This window comes from Borostomias antarcticus, assembly GCF_949987555.1.
Source record: "Borostomias antarcticus genome assembly, chromosome: 27".
Taxonomy (NCBI): Eukaryota; Metazoa; Chordata; class Actinopteri; order Stomiiformes; family Stomiidae; genus Borostomias; species Borostomias antarcticus.
In genome coordinates, this window is record NC_140260.1 from 7,318,700 (window position 1) to 7,335,476 (window position 16,777).

Here is a 16,777-nt window from a genome sequence, read left to right on the forward strand (position 1 = left end):
TCTCATAATTATGTTCTGCTTTAACCATTCTCTCTGGAACCCTAGCGTCCTGAGTCCATCCTGATTTTGGACTGGAGGCATTATGATGGAATAACTTATTCATTGTGTTTGAAGTATCCTACAGACCAGGACAAATATGAGAGTATTATCTGATGATGAGCTGAGAACAGAGAACCTAGTTATACTGTATCCCTCTTTGGTGTAAAAACTGTTGCCATGGTGAGAGAAACGCCACAAGCAGCCATTCTTGACAGGTTCCAGGTTATTTAAGCATTACGCATCTTTATTGAACTTGAATAGATCCTACAATACACAGCAAGCACATGGTACAGAGCTTAACAGACAGATGAGTGTGCGTTGTAGTAGGAAAGGCCACAGAGCTCATAAACATTGCAGTGGTCGTCCTAGTTGGCATCCTGGTTGATATTGTAGCGATATTTTATATTGTTTATATTCAATATCCAAGCTGCTAGACACTTCTCCACCTGACCCAGAACATTATACAATCAGTCAATATTTAAATATTAAATATATATTTATGCATTTGCCTGAGGAGCTATATAGCAAATGTGTCGGAAGTTGTTTCAATACCATACACCAAAAAACAAAACAAAATCACTCAAATTTGCACAATTCATTCAAAAGTTACAGTAAGGTTCCGTTTATTTTAGTGAACATCAAAAATTTCCACTTAAAGAAAAATAGATAGTTGTCAGAAAGAAGTGATAATCCTGTTGAAAGGCCCTGTAATGGAGTATAGCTGCTATAGAGTGCTAGAGAGTGACTTCTGATCATAAATAAGAAGAACTGGTTGGCAGGTAGGTTGGGGGGGTACAGTGGGTAGGTTGGGGGGGGTTAGTAGGAGCGGGGGGAGAATTGGAACAGCTGGGGGGGGGGGGGGGGGTAGGAACAGCTGGGGGTGGGGGGTAGGAACAGCTGGGGGGTTAGTAGGAGCGGATGGTGGGGGGGGGGATTAGTAGGAGCGGATGGCGGGGGGGATGGCCGAGCATTCTTCTGCGTTGAGAGAGTCGTCGATGACGGGTCTGTATTTCAGGGTCACCTGGGGAACAGAGAGGAGCGGGTGAGAGAGATCTGTTCAAACGCATTAATATGACATCACTACTCCACCGAGGAGAGGAGTGGAGAGGGGAGGAGGAGTGGAGGAGAGGAGAGAGGAGGAGGAGAGGAGGAGGAGTGGAGGAGAGGAGGAGAGGAGAGGGGAGGAGGAGTGGAGGAGAGGAGGAGAGGAGAGGGGAGGAGGAGTGGAGGAGAGGAGAGAGGAGGAGGAGTGGAGGAGAGGGGAGGAGGAGGAGAAGGAGGAGAGGGGAGGAGAGGGGAGGAGAGGAGTGGAGGAGAGGAGAGGGGAGGAGGACTGGAGGAGAGTGGAGGAGGAGGAGAGGAGGAGGAGAGTGGAGGAGAGGGGAGGAGAGGGGAGGAGGAGTGGAGGAGAGGAGAGGAGAGGGGAGGAGGACTGGAGGAGAGTGGAGGAGGAGGAGAGGAGGAGAGGAGGAGAGGGGAGGAGGAGTGGAGGAGAGGAGAGGGAAGGAGAGGGGAGGAGGAGGAGGAGGAGAGGAGGAGTGGAGGAGAGGAGAGAGGAGAGGAGGAGTGGAGGAGGAGAGGAGGAGAGGGGAGGAGGAGTGGAGGAGAGGGGAGGAGGAGAGGAGGAGAGTGGAGGAGGAGTGGAGGAGAGTGGAGGAGGAGAGGAGGAGTGGAGGAGAGGAGAGAGGAGAGGAGGAGTGGAGGAGGAGAGGAGGAGAGGGGAGGAGGAGAGGAGGAGAGTGGAGGAGGAGTGGAGGAGGAGAGGAGGAGAGTGGAGGAGAGGAGAGGAGGAGTGGAGGAGGAGAGGAGGAGTGGAGGAGGAGTACCTGGCCGGTCTTGATGTCTACGTTGGACATGGTGTGTTTCCTCCAGTGCTGTTCGAAGGGCTTCTTCTCCTGCCCCTGAAGAGACCTGGAGTAGTCAAACTCATCCATACGGTCCTGGAGGAGAGCAGGGACAGCAGTCAACGCACGCACGCACACACGCACACACACCTACACACACACACACACACACACACACACACGCACACACACCTACACACCTACACACACACACACACCTACATCGGTCTTTACATACGCGTCCCTTCACATCACTACACACACCTGACATCGATCTCCACACGCACACACAGACGCACGCACACACGCGCACACACACACACACACCTTGAAGTCCTCCCTGGCGTGCGCCCCCCTGCTCTCCTGGCGCTGCTCGGCGGAGTGGATGGTCTGGACGCCGTTCAGCATCAGGTTCTGCAGCTCCAGGGTCTCCACCAGGTCTGTGTTCCACACGATACCTGAGAGAGAACGTCAACACCTCAGCTTCACTAAGATACACACCTAGAATACCTGAGAGAACGTCAACACCTCAGCTTCACTAAGATACACACCTAGAATACCTGAGAGAGAACATCAACACCTCAGCTTCACTAAGATACACACCTAGAATACCTGAGAGAACGTCAACACCTCAGCTTCACTAAGATACACACCTAGAATACCTGAGAGAACGTCAACACCTCAGCTTCACTAAGATACACACCTAGAATACCTGAGAGAGAACGTCAACACCTCAGCTTCACTAAGATACACACCTAGAATACCTGAGAGAACGTCAACACCTCAGCTTCACTAAGATACACACCTAGAATGTTCCTCAGGTCCTCTGGCACTGAGCTTTTCATGGTCCCTAGAGTCAGGACTAAGAGGCATGGGGAGGTCCTAGAGCCAGGACTAAGAGGCATGGGGAGGTCCTAGAGTCAGGACTAAGAGGCATGGGGAGGTCCTAGAGTCAGGACTAAGAGGCATGGGGAGGTCCTAGAGTCAGGACTAAGAGGCATGGGGAGGTCCTAGAGTCAGGACTAAGAGGCATGGGGAGGTCCTAGAGTCAGGACTAAGAGGCATGGGGAGGTCCTAGAGCCAGGACTAAGAGGCATGGGGAGGTCCTAGAGTCAGGACTAAGAGGCCTGGGGAGGTCCTAGAGTCAGGACTAAGAGGCCTGGGGAGGTCCTAGAGTCAGGACTAAGAGGCCTGGGGAGGTCCTAGAGTCAGGACTAAGAGGCCTGGGGAGGTCCTAGAGTCAGGACTAAGAGGCCTGGGGAGGTCCTAGAGTCAGGACTAAGAGGCCTGGGGAGGTCCTAGAGTCAGGACTAAGAGGCCTGGGGAGGTCCTAGAGTCAGGACTAAGAGGCCTGGGGAGGTCCTAGAGTCAGGACTATGAGGCCTGGCGAGGTCCTAGAGTCAGGACTAAGAGGCATGGGGAGGTCCTAGAGTCAGGACTAAGAGGCATGGGGAGGTCCTAGAGTCAGGACTAAGAGGCATGGGGAGGTCCTAGAGTCAGGACTAAGAGGCATGGGGAGGTCCTAGAGTCAGGACTAAGAGGCATGGGGAGGTCCTAGAGCCAGGACTAAGAGGCCTGGCGAGGTCCTAGAGTCAGGACTAAGAGGCATGGGGAGGTCCTAGAGCCAGGACTAAGAGGAATGGGGAGGTCCTAGAGTCAGGACTAAGAGGCCTGGGGAGGTCCTAGAGTCAGGACTAAGAGGCCTGGGGAGGGGTTAGAGCCAGGACTAAGAGGCATGGGGAGGTCCTAGAGTCAGGACTAAGAGGCCTGGGGAGGTCCTAGAGCCAGGACTAAGAGGCCTGGGGAGGTCCTAGAGTCAGGACTAAGAGCCCTGGGGAGGTCCTAGAGTCAGGACTAAGAGGCATGGGGAGGTCCTAGAGTCAGGACTAAGAGGCCTGGGGAGGTCCTAGAGTCAGGACTAAGAGGCATGGGGAGGTCCTAGAGTCAGGACTAAGAGGCCTGGGGAGGTCCTAGAGTCAGGACTAAGAGGCCTGGGGAGGTCCTAGAGTCAGGACTAAGAGGCATGGGGAGGTCCTAGAGTCAGGACTAAGAGGCCTGGGGAGGTCCTAGAGTCAGGACTAAGAGGCATGGGGAGGTCCTAGAGTCAGGACTAAGAGGCCTGGGGAGGTCCTAGAGTCAGGACTAAGAGGCCTGGGGAGGTCCTAGAGTCAGGACTAAGAGGCATGGGGAGGTCCTAGAGTCAGGACTAAGAGGCATGGGGAGGTCCTAGAGTCAGGACTAAGAGGCATGGGGAGGTCCTAGAGCCAGGACTAAGAGGCATGGGGAGGTCCTAGAGTCAGGACTAAGAGGCATGGGGAGGTCCTAGAGTCAGGACTAAGAGTCATGGGGAGGTCCTAGAGTCAGGACTAAGAGGCCTGGCGAGGTCCTAGAGTCAGGACTAAGAGGCATGGGGAGGTCCTAGAGTCAGGACTAAGAGGCATGGGGAGGTCCTGACTATGTCCCCATCCTTTGGAACACCCTGCCAGAGGACTGAGAATGTCTGAGACCGTCGTAACTTTTAAGCGAGATCTTAAAACACACCTTTTTAACATTGTTTTGACGACATAGCTTTACTTGTTTTAATATCTTAGTGTTGTTAGTTTGTATTCTCAGTTTTTATTGTTTTTATTCTATTTTACACCATCTTGGATTTTTAATTCTTTTACTTTTCAAGATTGTTTCTTTTAAATCTGTTCTCACTGTGTTTACATGATTTATGTTTTTATCCATTTTTATGTAAAGCACTATGTGATATATTAATTTGTATGAATGGTGCTATAGAAATAAAATGACTGACTTTCACACCAGTCACCCCTCGACCAGTCTCATCTTATGGTGCGTTCCAGGCAACCCGTAACTCGTGTTTTTCCGACCTCCTACACGTGAAAATGCTCTGGAATGGCAGTCAAACCCGTAACTTCCCACCCGGCAACTGGGAGTACATCGATCTGTACGAGTTCACGGGTGGGAAGTTACGGGTTGCCTGGAACGCACCATTACCCAGCGTAAGCTTGTGTTAAATGCTGACAAATCAAAATGTGTGCTTTTTTCAAATGGTAAAGGACTAGCAGCTGTTCTTCCTAAGCTATCTACTACTCCGGGGATTGACATTGAAAGGGTCGCTTCATATAAGTATTTAGGCATCATAGTGGAAGAGAACTTAACATTTAAGTCACACATAGATAAACTGGTCACTAAACTGAAAATTAAGCTTCTTTTTTAGAAACAAGTCTTGTTTCTCTCTTCAGGTTAGGAAGCACTTGATCTCCACTATGTTTGTACCTCTACTGGATTATGGTGATTTGCTTTACATGAATGATGCTCCTGACCAGCATCTTAGAAAGCTGGACACTGTTTTCCATTCTGCTTTACGCTTTGTTACTAGGTGTGGCAATCGAGTGCACTGTTGCACTCTATATGCTTCTGCAAATTGCCCGTCTCTATCTACTCTGAGATATTCAAGATGGCTCTCATTTTTGTATAAAGCCCTGATTGGGCGGGTACCTCCTGATCTAGGAGTTGTGATTGGGCTGGTACCTCCTGATCTAGGAGTTGTGATTGGGCTGGTACCTCCTGATCTAGGAGTTCTGATTGGGCTGGTACCCCCTGATCTAGGAGTTGTGATTGGGCTGGTACCCCCTGATCTAGGAGTTCTGATTGGGCGGGTACCCCCTGATCTAGGAGTTGTGATTGGGCTGGTACCCCTGATCTAGGAGTTCTGATTGGGCTGGTACCCCCTGATCTAGGAGTTGTGATTGGGCTGGTACCCCCTGATCTAGGAGTTGTGATTGGGCTGGTACCCCCTGATCTAGGAGTTGTGATTGGGCTGGTACCCCCTGATCTAGGAGTTGTGATTGGGCGGGTACCCCCTGATCTAGGAGTTGTGATTGGGCTGGTACCTCCTGATCTAGGAGTTGTGATTGGGCTGGTACCCCCTGATCTAGGAGTTGTGATTGGACAGGTACCCCCTGATCTAGGAGTTGTGATTGGGCGGGTACCCCCTGATCTAGGAGTTGTGATTGGGCTGGTACCTCCTGATCTAGGAGTTGTGATTGGGCTGGTACCCCCTGATCTAGGAGTTGTGATTGGGCTGGTACCCCCTGATCTAGGAGTTGTGATTGGGCTGGTACCCCCTGATCTAGGAGTTGTGATTGGGCGGGTACCCCCTGATCTAGGAGTTGTGATTGGGCTGGTACCTCCTGATCTAGGAGTTGTGATTGGGCGGGTACCCCCTGATCTAGGAGTTGTGATTGGGCTGGTACCCCCTGATCTAGGAGTTGTGATTGGGCTGGTACCCCCTGATCTAGGAGTTGTGATTGGGCGGGTACCCCCTGATCTAGGAGTTGTGATTGGGCTGGTACCTCCTGATCTAGGAGTTGTGATTGGGCGGGTACCCCCTGATCTAGGAGTTGTGATTGGGCTGGTACCCCCTGATCTGAAAGGAAGCTACGCAGCTTCAAGGCAGACGTAACAACACTGAGACTGTTCTACCTGACGTTCGTTCAGAGCGTGGTGACCTTCGCTATCCAGTGCTGGGGTGGAAGTCTGTCCATCCAGAACAGAAACATGCTGGACAAGGTTACTAAGACGGGGAGGAAAATCACTGGCTCAGATGTTCAGAGTGTCTCTCAGCTCTCTGATCAGTACACCATCAACCTTGCCAGACGAATACTGGACGATCCTTCCCATCCACTCTTCTCAGAGTTCCCCCTACTCCCCTCTGGACGCAGGTTTAGAACGCCCAAAACAAGGACAAAACGAGCCAGCACTTCTTTTGTGCCAAGAAGCATTAAATTGTTGAACAGCTGTTGATGCCTGTTGCAGTGATGATGATGTTGATGCGATGATGTTGGTGAGGATGGTGATGACGATGATGGTGGTTGGTGACATTGTGGTGTTGGTGAGGGGCGTACATTTCAATGTTTTCTGTATGCTTGATGTGTGCTAAACAAATTCCCCTCTGGGGCAATAAAGGTTTCAATTCAATTCATCTAGGAGTTGTGATTGGGCGGGTACCCCCTGATCTAGGAGTTGTGATTGGGCGGGTACCCCCTGATCTAGGAGTTCTGTTGTGCATAAAGCAAAACCAGCATGTCCTTCACTCCCAAGATGCTCTTCAGATGGTCTCCCAGAGTGAGAACTGAACTAGGAAATAAGGCTTTTAAATGTGCTGCTCCATCGACATGGAATGAGTTGCAAAAGGACCTGAAATTGCCAGGATTGATTACACTGGGTGCATTTATATCCATTTTAAAAGACTATGAAACCAGTTCTCTTGGTCAGTGCAACTGTGTTTGATAACTTGCCCTACAACTGATTCTTGCTGTGAAAGTATGTTAGCCTGGTATGACCATCCTGATCTCGCGAGCTCACTGCTTCGCTCTGCAATATCGGTCTGGCCTTCGCCCCATAGAGAGCGATTGTGATTAAGTCTATTTCTGCAATAACTGCACTTATAGCTGCATTTATTCTTCTAACGTTAACGTTACCACTCGTTGCTTCGGGAGCCGCCATGTTTTTTTAGCGAGCGGCAGGGACACGAACCAATCAGGGGCTGCTTTCCACTGTGGGGCGTGACAGCAGTTAAAACGCAGTCCCTGATTGGCCTGGTATGGTCTGGGATAATGGCTCTAGAGGAGGCGAAGGCCAGACCGTTCTGCGTTAGTGAAACAGAATGTGAGCTCGTGAGAACGGGATGGTCGTACCAGGCTAAAAGTATGTGTCTCTGTATTGTCTGTTACGTTTCTTTTATTGCTGTAACTTTGTTTCTGCTGCCTTCTTGGCCAGATCACTCTTGAAAAAGAGATTTTGATCTCAATGATGCCCATCTAGTTAAATAAAGGATTTGATTGACATTCTGTGGAAAAAGTAGAGTCCGCACACTGGAAGTAATATGAAGGACTATTCCCAGGAGTTCATTTTAACGTTTCGATCAAGTAGATCTTCATCTGATGAAGATCTTTCTGATGAATATCTACTTGATCGAAACGTTAAAATAAGCTCCTGGGAATAGTCCTTCATATTACTTCCAGTGTGCGGACTCTACTTTTTAGGGGCCAAGCCCTGAAAGGGCGAGGACCCTATTATTATTGTGTGGATTCCCTATTATTATTATTCTGACCGCTAACTGTGTGTGTGATTGGTCAAAAGTTTTCAAGTTTTGCTCCAAGAAATATTGCATTGATTGGCCAGATGGTGGCGCTATAGGAACCGTTTGAAATCTCAAACTTTGAACAGGCATATCTCAGGCCCCGTTTGACCTACAGACAAACTTTGCACACGTCTCTCCTCATGACGAACAAACTTGCCTCAAGGACCTATAACTTCTGATTATACAGATTTTCCACCATTTTGAATTATTTGAAAAACACTTAAATTTATCTCCTCCTAGAGACTTTGACCAATCTGTATGAAACACGGTACACGCAATCTAGGGTCCGATATCTATAGGCAGACCTGCAAACTCCCGAGAGTGAAAAAGGTGACAGGTCCGAAACCAAGTTATGGTAGGAGGGTCCGGGGGCATCCTCCCCCAGAAGACATTTTTAGTGATTTTAATATGCAAATGACTCTTTTTGGAGCGTTCTGAAACTAGAATTTCTGTGTGCGAGTAGATACATGGCTCTTGCGAGGCGCATAGTATATCCATCCCAATTACAACCCCAAATACAATTATGTAGATGTCCAGATTCACAGTTGAAACATTTTAATCAGAATTTCAATATTTCCCTAAAAAGAGAGAACAGATATCTCATAAAAAGTTAGTTATTTACTTAAGCAACCAAACAATTACTTTTTTACACATTATTCTCCCGGTTGCCTCTCAAAAAAAGACAACCAATCTTCATTGCCTGAAATGCAGGAAAGAATGAGACAGGGAGACATGATAGCTCTTATGGATGCTCCGATCTGATATTTTTGGGCCGATACCGATCACCGATTATTTTCCTCAGGATCGGCCGATACCGATACCGATTTATTAAGACATGGTATGATAGGACTATCAAGGCCGATTTTTGAAAAGTAGAAAAAATATGCCTTTATGGGGCAATTCAGTTTGCAAAGTGTGATGCTTGGGCGGGGATTATTACATAAAGGTCTATAATGTCTCAGTGGATAGACCAAACACCACCATGTCTGGACACATAACGGAAAAGGACCCCTCCATTATTGGCCCAATCTAACCAAATGGGGGCGCTAGAGAGCTCATTTCTGGTTTAAGCCTAACTGCCATGCAGACATTCCCCAGACTTAGTACAATTGTAGAGGGGCATGCTTTGAAGCGTTTATTGCGCTTGGCCCCTAGAGAGGCTGCTTGCAGCTTTCATTTATTTATTTCATTTAATTTACTGTTTTCTGGTTTGTCCTGCACCTGGCCCACCCAGTGGATGTGCTTTCTTCTTTCTTTGATTGACATTCTCCCATCAAAAATCAAGACATGATCCTGGGCGATTGTTTAATGTTGGATGCTGGCGTCCAACGCAACAACGGCTGCAGTGGAGCCGCTCTATTTAATTAGAATGGATTGATTTTCTCAGCGTGTGATGGTTGACCTTGACGGACTCGGCTAGATTACTGGTCAGGAGGCGGGGCCCAGCGGCTCCGGAGCCTACCTCTGTCGAAGGTCTTGATGTCATCCAGGGTCTGGTAGATGGCGTCCATCTTGTCACAGCCCTCCTTCAGGACGTCACCGGTGCGGAACACAGCAGCGTGGTTCTGCATGGTCTGGACAGGACGGGGGGACAGAGAGAGAGGTCAGGAAGAAGGAACACCGTTCATCAAACTGATACATCCATAATGAAGACCATTGCTATCATTCCTATAGTCCAGGATTAAGACGTTCACATTGTCTTAATCTCATCTAATCTGAGAGTAATCCAGTAATCCACCTTCTGCATGTTGAGTCTGATCTCTGAGGTACGGATGTTGCCGTCGGCGAAGCGCAGCTTGTCCAAGTTGGCCACCGACTCCTCCCCTGCGTTGGGCTTCAGGGGGGACAGCTTCTCTCCTAGCGGGACAAAACAAGCGCACCCTTTACACACTGCAGTCCTGATTCAGATCTTTACATGCAAACGTATAATCAGTTTACCATCACAGTGAAATGTTACTGCCGGCTCTGATGTGCTCAAAATATGTAACATGAATATGTTGACGGTATATACATATGTAGTATAAATATGTTTATAAATATGTAATAAATATGTTTATAAATATGTAATATAAATGTTTATGTATTATAAATATGTTTATAAATATGTAATAAATACGTTTATAAATATGTAATATAAATGTGTATGTGGTATAAATATGTTTATAAATATGTAATAAATGTTTATAAATATGTAATATAAATGTTTGTGGTATAAATATGTTTGTAAATATGCAGTATAAATATGTTTATAAATATGTAATAAATGTTTGTAAATATGTAATATAAATGTTTATGTAGTATAAATATGTTTATAAAAAAATGTAATAAATATGTTTATAAATATGTAATATGAATGTTTATGTAGTATAAATATGTTTTTAAATATGTAATAAATATGTTTATAAATATGTAATATAAATGTTTCTGTAGTATAAATATGTTTATAAATATGTAATAAATATGTTCATAAATATGTAATATAAATGTTTCTGTGGTATAAATATGTTTATAAATATGTAATATAAATGTTTCTGTGGTATAAATGTGCCGGGAGGACCTGAGAGAGGAGGACAGAGGAGAAGAGACAGACCTGGAGTGCAGATGTCAGCGATGGTGAGGGCGCAGGCGCGTCCGAACACCACCAGGTCCAGCAGGGAGTTGGCGCCCAGCCGGTTGGCCCCGTGGACGGAGGCGCAGCCCGCCTCCCCGCAGGCGTACAGGCCGGGCACCACCTGGTCGCCCCCCTCGGGGGTGTAGGTGATGACCTGGACCACAGCACCAGGCGTGCAGTCAGAAAACACCACTGAGTACGTAACACGCTGTTGTTCAGTATAAATAGTACACTCAGGTGTTTAGTATAAATAGTACACTCCGGTGTTTAGTATAAATAGTACACAGGTGTTTAGTATAAATAGTATACTCAGGTGTTTAGTATAAATAGTACACTCCGGTGTTTAGTATAAATAGTACACAGGTGTTTAGTATAAATAGTATACTCAGGTGTTTAGTATAAATAGTACACTCAGGTGTTTAGTATAAATAGTACACAGGTGTTTAGTATAAATAGTATACTCAGGTGTTTAGTATAAATAGTATACTCAGGTGTTTAGTATGAATAGTACACTCAGGTGTTTAGTATAAATAGTACACAGGTGTTTAGTATAAATAGTACACAGGTGTTTAGTATAAATAGTACACTCAGGTGTTTAGTATAAATAGTACACTCAGGTGTTTAGTATAAATAGTACACTCCGGTGTTTAGTATAAATAGTATACTCCGGTGTTTAGTATAATGGTACACTCAGGTGTTTAGTATAATGGTACACTCAGGTGTTTAGTATAATAGTACACTCAGGTGTTTAGTATAAATAGCACACTCAGGGTGTTTAGTATAAATAGTACACAGGTGTTCAGTATAATAGCACACTCAGGTGTTTAGTATAAATAGTACACTCAGGGTGTTTAGTATAATAGCACACTCAGGTGTTTAGTATAAATAGTACACTCAGGTGTTTAGTATAAATAGTACACTCAGGTGTTTAGTATAAATAGCACACTGGTGTTAAGTATAATGGTACACTCAGGGTGTTTAGTATAAATAGCACACTCAGGTGTTTAGTATAAATAGTACACTCAGGTGTTTAGTATAAATAGTACACTCAGGTGTTTAGTATAAATAGTACACTCAGGTGTTTAGTATAAATAGTACACTCAGGTGTTTAGTATAAATAGCACACTCAGGTGTTAAGTATAATGGTACACTCAGGGTGTTTAGTATAAATAGTACACTCAGGTGTTTAGTATAAATAGCACACTCAGGTGTTAAGTATAATGGTACACTCAGGGTGTTTAGTATAAATAGCACACTCAGGTGTTTAGTATAAATAGCACACTCAGGTGTTTAGTATAATGGTACACTCAGGGTGTTTAGTATAAATAGAACACTCAGGTGTTTAGTATAAATAGAACACTCAGGGTGTTTAGTATAAATAGTACACTCAGGTGTTTAGTATAATAGTACACTCAGGTGTTTAGTATAATGGTACACTCAGGGTGTTTAGTATAAATAGTACACTCAGGTGTTTAGTATAATAGTACACTCAGGTGTTTAGTATAATGGTACACTCAGGGTGTTTAGTATAAATAGAACACTCAGGTGTTTAGTATAAATAGTACACTCAGGTGTTTAGTATAAATAGCACACTCAGGTGTTTAGTATAAATAGCACACTCAGGTGTTTAGTATAAATAGTACACTCAGGGTGTTTAGTATAAATAGAACACTCAGGTGTTTAGTATAATAGTACACTCAGGTGTTTAGTATAAATAGCACACTCAGGTGTTTAGTATAAATAGCACACTCAGGTGTTAAGTATAATAGTACACTCAGGGTGTTTAGTATAAATAGCACACTCAGGTGTTTAGTATAAATAGTACACTCAGGGTGTTTAGTATAAATAGCACACTCAGGTGTTTAGTATAAATAGTACACTCAGGTGTTTAGTATAAATAGTACACTCAGGTGTTTAGTATAAATAGCACACTCAGGTGTTTAGTATAAATAGCACACTCAGGTGTTTAGTATAAATAGTACACTCAGGTGTTTAGTATAAATAGTACACTCAGGTGTTTAGTATAATAGCACACTCAGGTGTTTAGTATAATAGTACACTCAGGGTGTTTAGTATAAATAGCACACTCAGGTGTTTAGTATAAATAGTACACTCAGGGTGTTTAGTATAAATAGTACACTCAGGGTGTTTAGTATAAATAGCACACTCAGGTGTTTAGTATAAATAGTACACTCAGGTGTTTAGTATAAATAGCACACTCAGGTGTTTAGTATAATAGCACACTCAGGTGTTTAGTATAAATAGTACACTCAGGTGTTTAGTATAAATAGTACACTCAGGTGTTTAGTATAATAGCACACTCAGGTGTTTAGTATAAATAGTACACTCAGGTGTTTAGTATAAATAGTACACTCAGGTGTTTAGTATAATAGCACACTCAGGTGTTTAGTATAATAGCACACTCAGGTGTTTAGTATAATAGCACACTCAGGTGTTTAGTATAATAGCACACTCAGGTGTTTAGTATAAATAGTACACTCAGGTGTTTAGTATAATAGTACACTCAGGTGTTTAGTATAATAGCACACTCAGGTGTTTAGTATAATAGCACACTCAGGTGTTTAGTATAATAGCACACTCAGGTGTTTAGTATAATAGCACACTCAGGTGTTTAGTATAAATAGTACACTCAGGTGTTTAGTATAATAGCAAACTCAGGTGTTTAGTATAAATAGTACACTCAGGTGTTTAGTATAAATAGTACACTCAGGTGTTTAGTATAAATAGTACACTCAGGTGTTTAGTATAAATAGTACACTCAGGTGTTTAGTATAAATAGTACACTCAGGTGTTCAGTATAAATAGTACACAGGTGTTTAGTATAAATAGTACACTCAGGTGTTTAGTATAAATAGCACACTCAGGTGTTTAGTATAATAGCACACTCAGGTGTTAAGTATAAATAGTACACTCAGGTGTTTAGTATAAATAGTACACTCAGGTGTTTAGTATAATAGCACACTCAGGTGTTTAGTATAAATAGTACACTCGTGTTTAGTATAATAGCACACTCAGGTGTTTAGTATAAATAGTACACAGGTGTTTAGTATAATGGTACACAGGTGTTTAGTATAAATAGTACACTCAGGTGTTTAGTATAAATAGTACACTCAGGTGTTTAGTATAAATAGTACACTCGTGTTTAGTATAATAGCACACTCAGGTGTTTAGTATAAATAGTACACAGGTGTTTAGTATAATGGTACACAGGTGTTTAGTATAAATAGTACACTCAGGTGTTTAGTATAAATAGTACACTCAGGTGTTTAGTATAAATAGTACACTCGTGTTTAGTATAATAGCACACTCAGGTGTTTAGTATAAATAGCACTCAGGTGTTTAGTATAATAGTACACTCAGGTGTTTAGTATAAATAGTACACTCAGGTGTTTAGTATAAATAGTACACTCAGGTGTTTAGTATAAATAGCACTCAGGTGTTTAGTATAATAGTACACAGGTGTTTAGTATAATAGTACACTCAGGTGTTTAGTATAAATAGTACACTCAGGTGTTTAGTATAAATAGTACACTCAGGTGTTTAGTATAAATAGTACACTCAGGTGTTTAGTATAAATAGCACTCAGGTGTTTAGTATAATAGTACACTCAGGTGTTTAGTATAATAGTACACTCAGGTGTTTAGTATAATAGTACACTCAGGTGTTTAGTATAAATAGTACACTCAGGTGTTTAGTATAAATAGCACTCAGGTGTTTAGTATAATAGTACACTCAGGTGTTTAGTATAATAGCACACTCAGGTGTTAAGTATAATAGTACACTCAGGTGTTTAGTATAATAGCACACAGGTGTTTAGTATAATAGCACACTCAGGTGTTTAGTATAATAGCACACAGGTGTTTAGTATAATAGCACACTCAGGTGTTTAGTATAAATAGTACACTCAGGTGTTTAGTATAATAGCACTCAGGTGTTTAGTATAAATAGCACTCAGGTGTTTAGTATAATACCACACTCAGGTGTTTAGTATAATAGCACACTCAGGTGTTTAGTATAATAGCACTCAGGTGTTTAGTATAAATAGTACACTCAGGTGTTTAGTATAAATAGCACACTCAGGTGTTTAGTATAATAGTACACTCAGGTGTTTAGTATAAATAGTACACTCAGGTGTTTAGTATAAATAGTACACTCAGGTGTTTAGTATAATATCACACTCAGGTGTTCAGTATAATAGTACACTCAGGTGTTTAGTATAATAGTACACTCAGGTGTTTAGTATAAATAGCACACTCAGGTGTTTAGTATAAATAGCACACTCAGGTGTTTAGTATAATAGTACACTCAGGTGTTTAGTATAAATAGTACACTCAGGTGTTTAGTATAAATAGCACACTCAGGTGTTTAGTATAAATAGCACACTCAGGTGTTTAGTATAATAGTACACTCAGGTGTTTAGTATAAATAGCACACTCAGGTGTTTAGTATAATAGTACACTCAGGTGTTTAGTATAAATAGTACACTCAGGTGTTTAGTATAAATAGCACACTCAGGGTGTTTAGTATAAATAGTACACTCAGGTGTTTAGTATAAATAGTACACTCAGGTGTTTAGTATAAATAGCACACTCAGGTGTTTAGTATAATAGCACACTCAGGTGTTTAGTATAAATAGTACACTCAGGTGTTTAGTATAAATAGTACACTCAGGTGTTTAGTATAATAGCACACTCAGGTGTTTAGTATAAATAGTACACTCAGGTGTTTAGTATAAATAGTACACTCAGGTGTTTAGTATAATAGCACACTCAGGTGTTTAGTATAATAGCACACTCAGGTGTTTAGTATAATAGCACACTCAGGTGTTTAGTATAATAGCACACTCAGGTGTTTAGTATAAATAGTACACTCAGGTGTTTAGTATAATAGTACACTCAGGTGTTTAGTATAATAGCACACTCAGGTGTTTAGTATAATAGCACACTCAGGTGTTTAGTATAATAGCACACTCAGGTGTTTAGTATAATAGCACACTCAGGTGTTTAGTATAATAGCACACTCAGGTGTTTAGTATAAATAGTACACTCAGGTGTTTAGTATAATAGCAAACTCAGGTGTTTATAAATAGTACACTCAGGTGTTTAGTATAAATAGTACACTCAGGTGTTTAGTATAAATAGTACACTCAGGTGTTTAGTATAAATAGTACACTCAGGTGTTTAGTATAAATAGTACACTCAGGTGTTCAGTATAAATAGTACACAGGTGTTTAGTATAAATAGTACACTCAGGTGTTTAGTATAAATAGCACACTCAGGTGTTTAGTATAATAGCACACTCAGGTGTTTAGTATAAATAGTACACTCAGGTGTTTAGTATAAATAGTACACTCAGGTGTTTAGTATAATAGCACACTCAGGTGTTTAGTATAAATAGTACACTCGTGTTTAGTATAATAGCACACTCAGGTGTTTAGTATAAATAGTACACAGGTGTTTAGTATAATGGTACACAGGTGTTTAATATAAATAGTACACTCAGGTGTTTAGTATAAATAGTACACTCAGGTGTTTAGTATAAATAGTACACTCGTGTTTAGTATAATAGCACACTCAGGTGTTTAGTATAAATAGCACTCAGGTGTTTAGTATAATAGTACACTCAGGTGTTTAGTATAAATAGTACACTCAGGTGTTTAGTATAAATAGTACACTCAGGTGTTTAGTATAAATAGCACTCAGGTGTTTAGTATAATAGTACACAGGTGTTTAGTATAATAGTACACTCAGGTGTTTAGTATAAATAGTACACTCAGGTGTTTAGTATAAATAGTACACTCAGGTGTTTAGTATAAATAGCACTCAGGTGTTTAGTATAATAGTACACTCAGGTGTTTAGTATAATAGTACACTCAGGTGTTTAGTATAATAGTACACTCAGGTGTTTAGTATAAATAGTACACTCAGGTGTTTAGTATAAATAGCACTCAGGTGTTTAGTATAATAGTACACTCAGGTGTTTAGTATAATAGCACACAGGTGTTTAGTATAATAGCACACTCAGGTGTTTAGTATAATAGCACACAGGTGTTTAGTATAATAGCACACTCAGGTGTTTAGTATAAATAGTACACTCAGGTGTTTAGTATAA

General features: G+C 42.5%; 1 protein-coding gene across 1 annotated transcript in view; it reads right to left on the reverse strand.

Annotated features, from left to right (window-relative positions):
• Positions 1 to 286: 286 nt before the first annotated feature.
• Positions 287 to 16,777, reverse strand: part of LOC311326437 (succinate dehydrogenase [ubiquinone] flavoprotein subunit, mitochondrial-like) — a gene marked incomplete at its 5' end in the record, with an annotated part of 27,652 nt that continues 11,161 nt past the window's right edge. The window contains 6 exons of the mRNA XM_084459330.1: positions 287 to 1,060; positions 1,866 to 1,979; positions 2,211 to 2,341; positions 9,497 to 9,608; positions 9,773 to 9,891; positions 10,625 to 10,799. Coding sequence (XP_084315456.1) covers positions 974 to 1,060; positions 1,866 to 1,979; positions 2,211 to 2,341; positions 9,497 to 9,608; positions 9,773 to 9,891; positions 10,625 to 10,799 — 738 coding nt within the window. The 3' untranslated portion in view covers positions 287 to 973. The remainder of the gene's footprint in view (positions 1,061 to 1,865; positions 1,980 to 2,210; positions 2,342 to 9,496; positions 9,609 to 9,772; positions 9,892 to 10,624; positions 10,800 to 16,777) is intronic.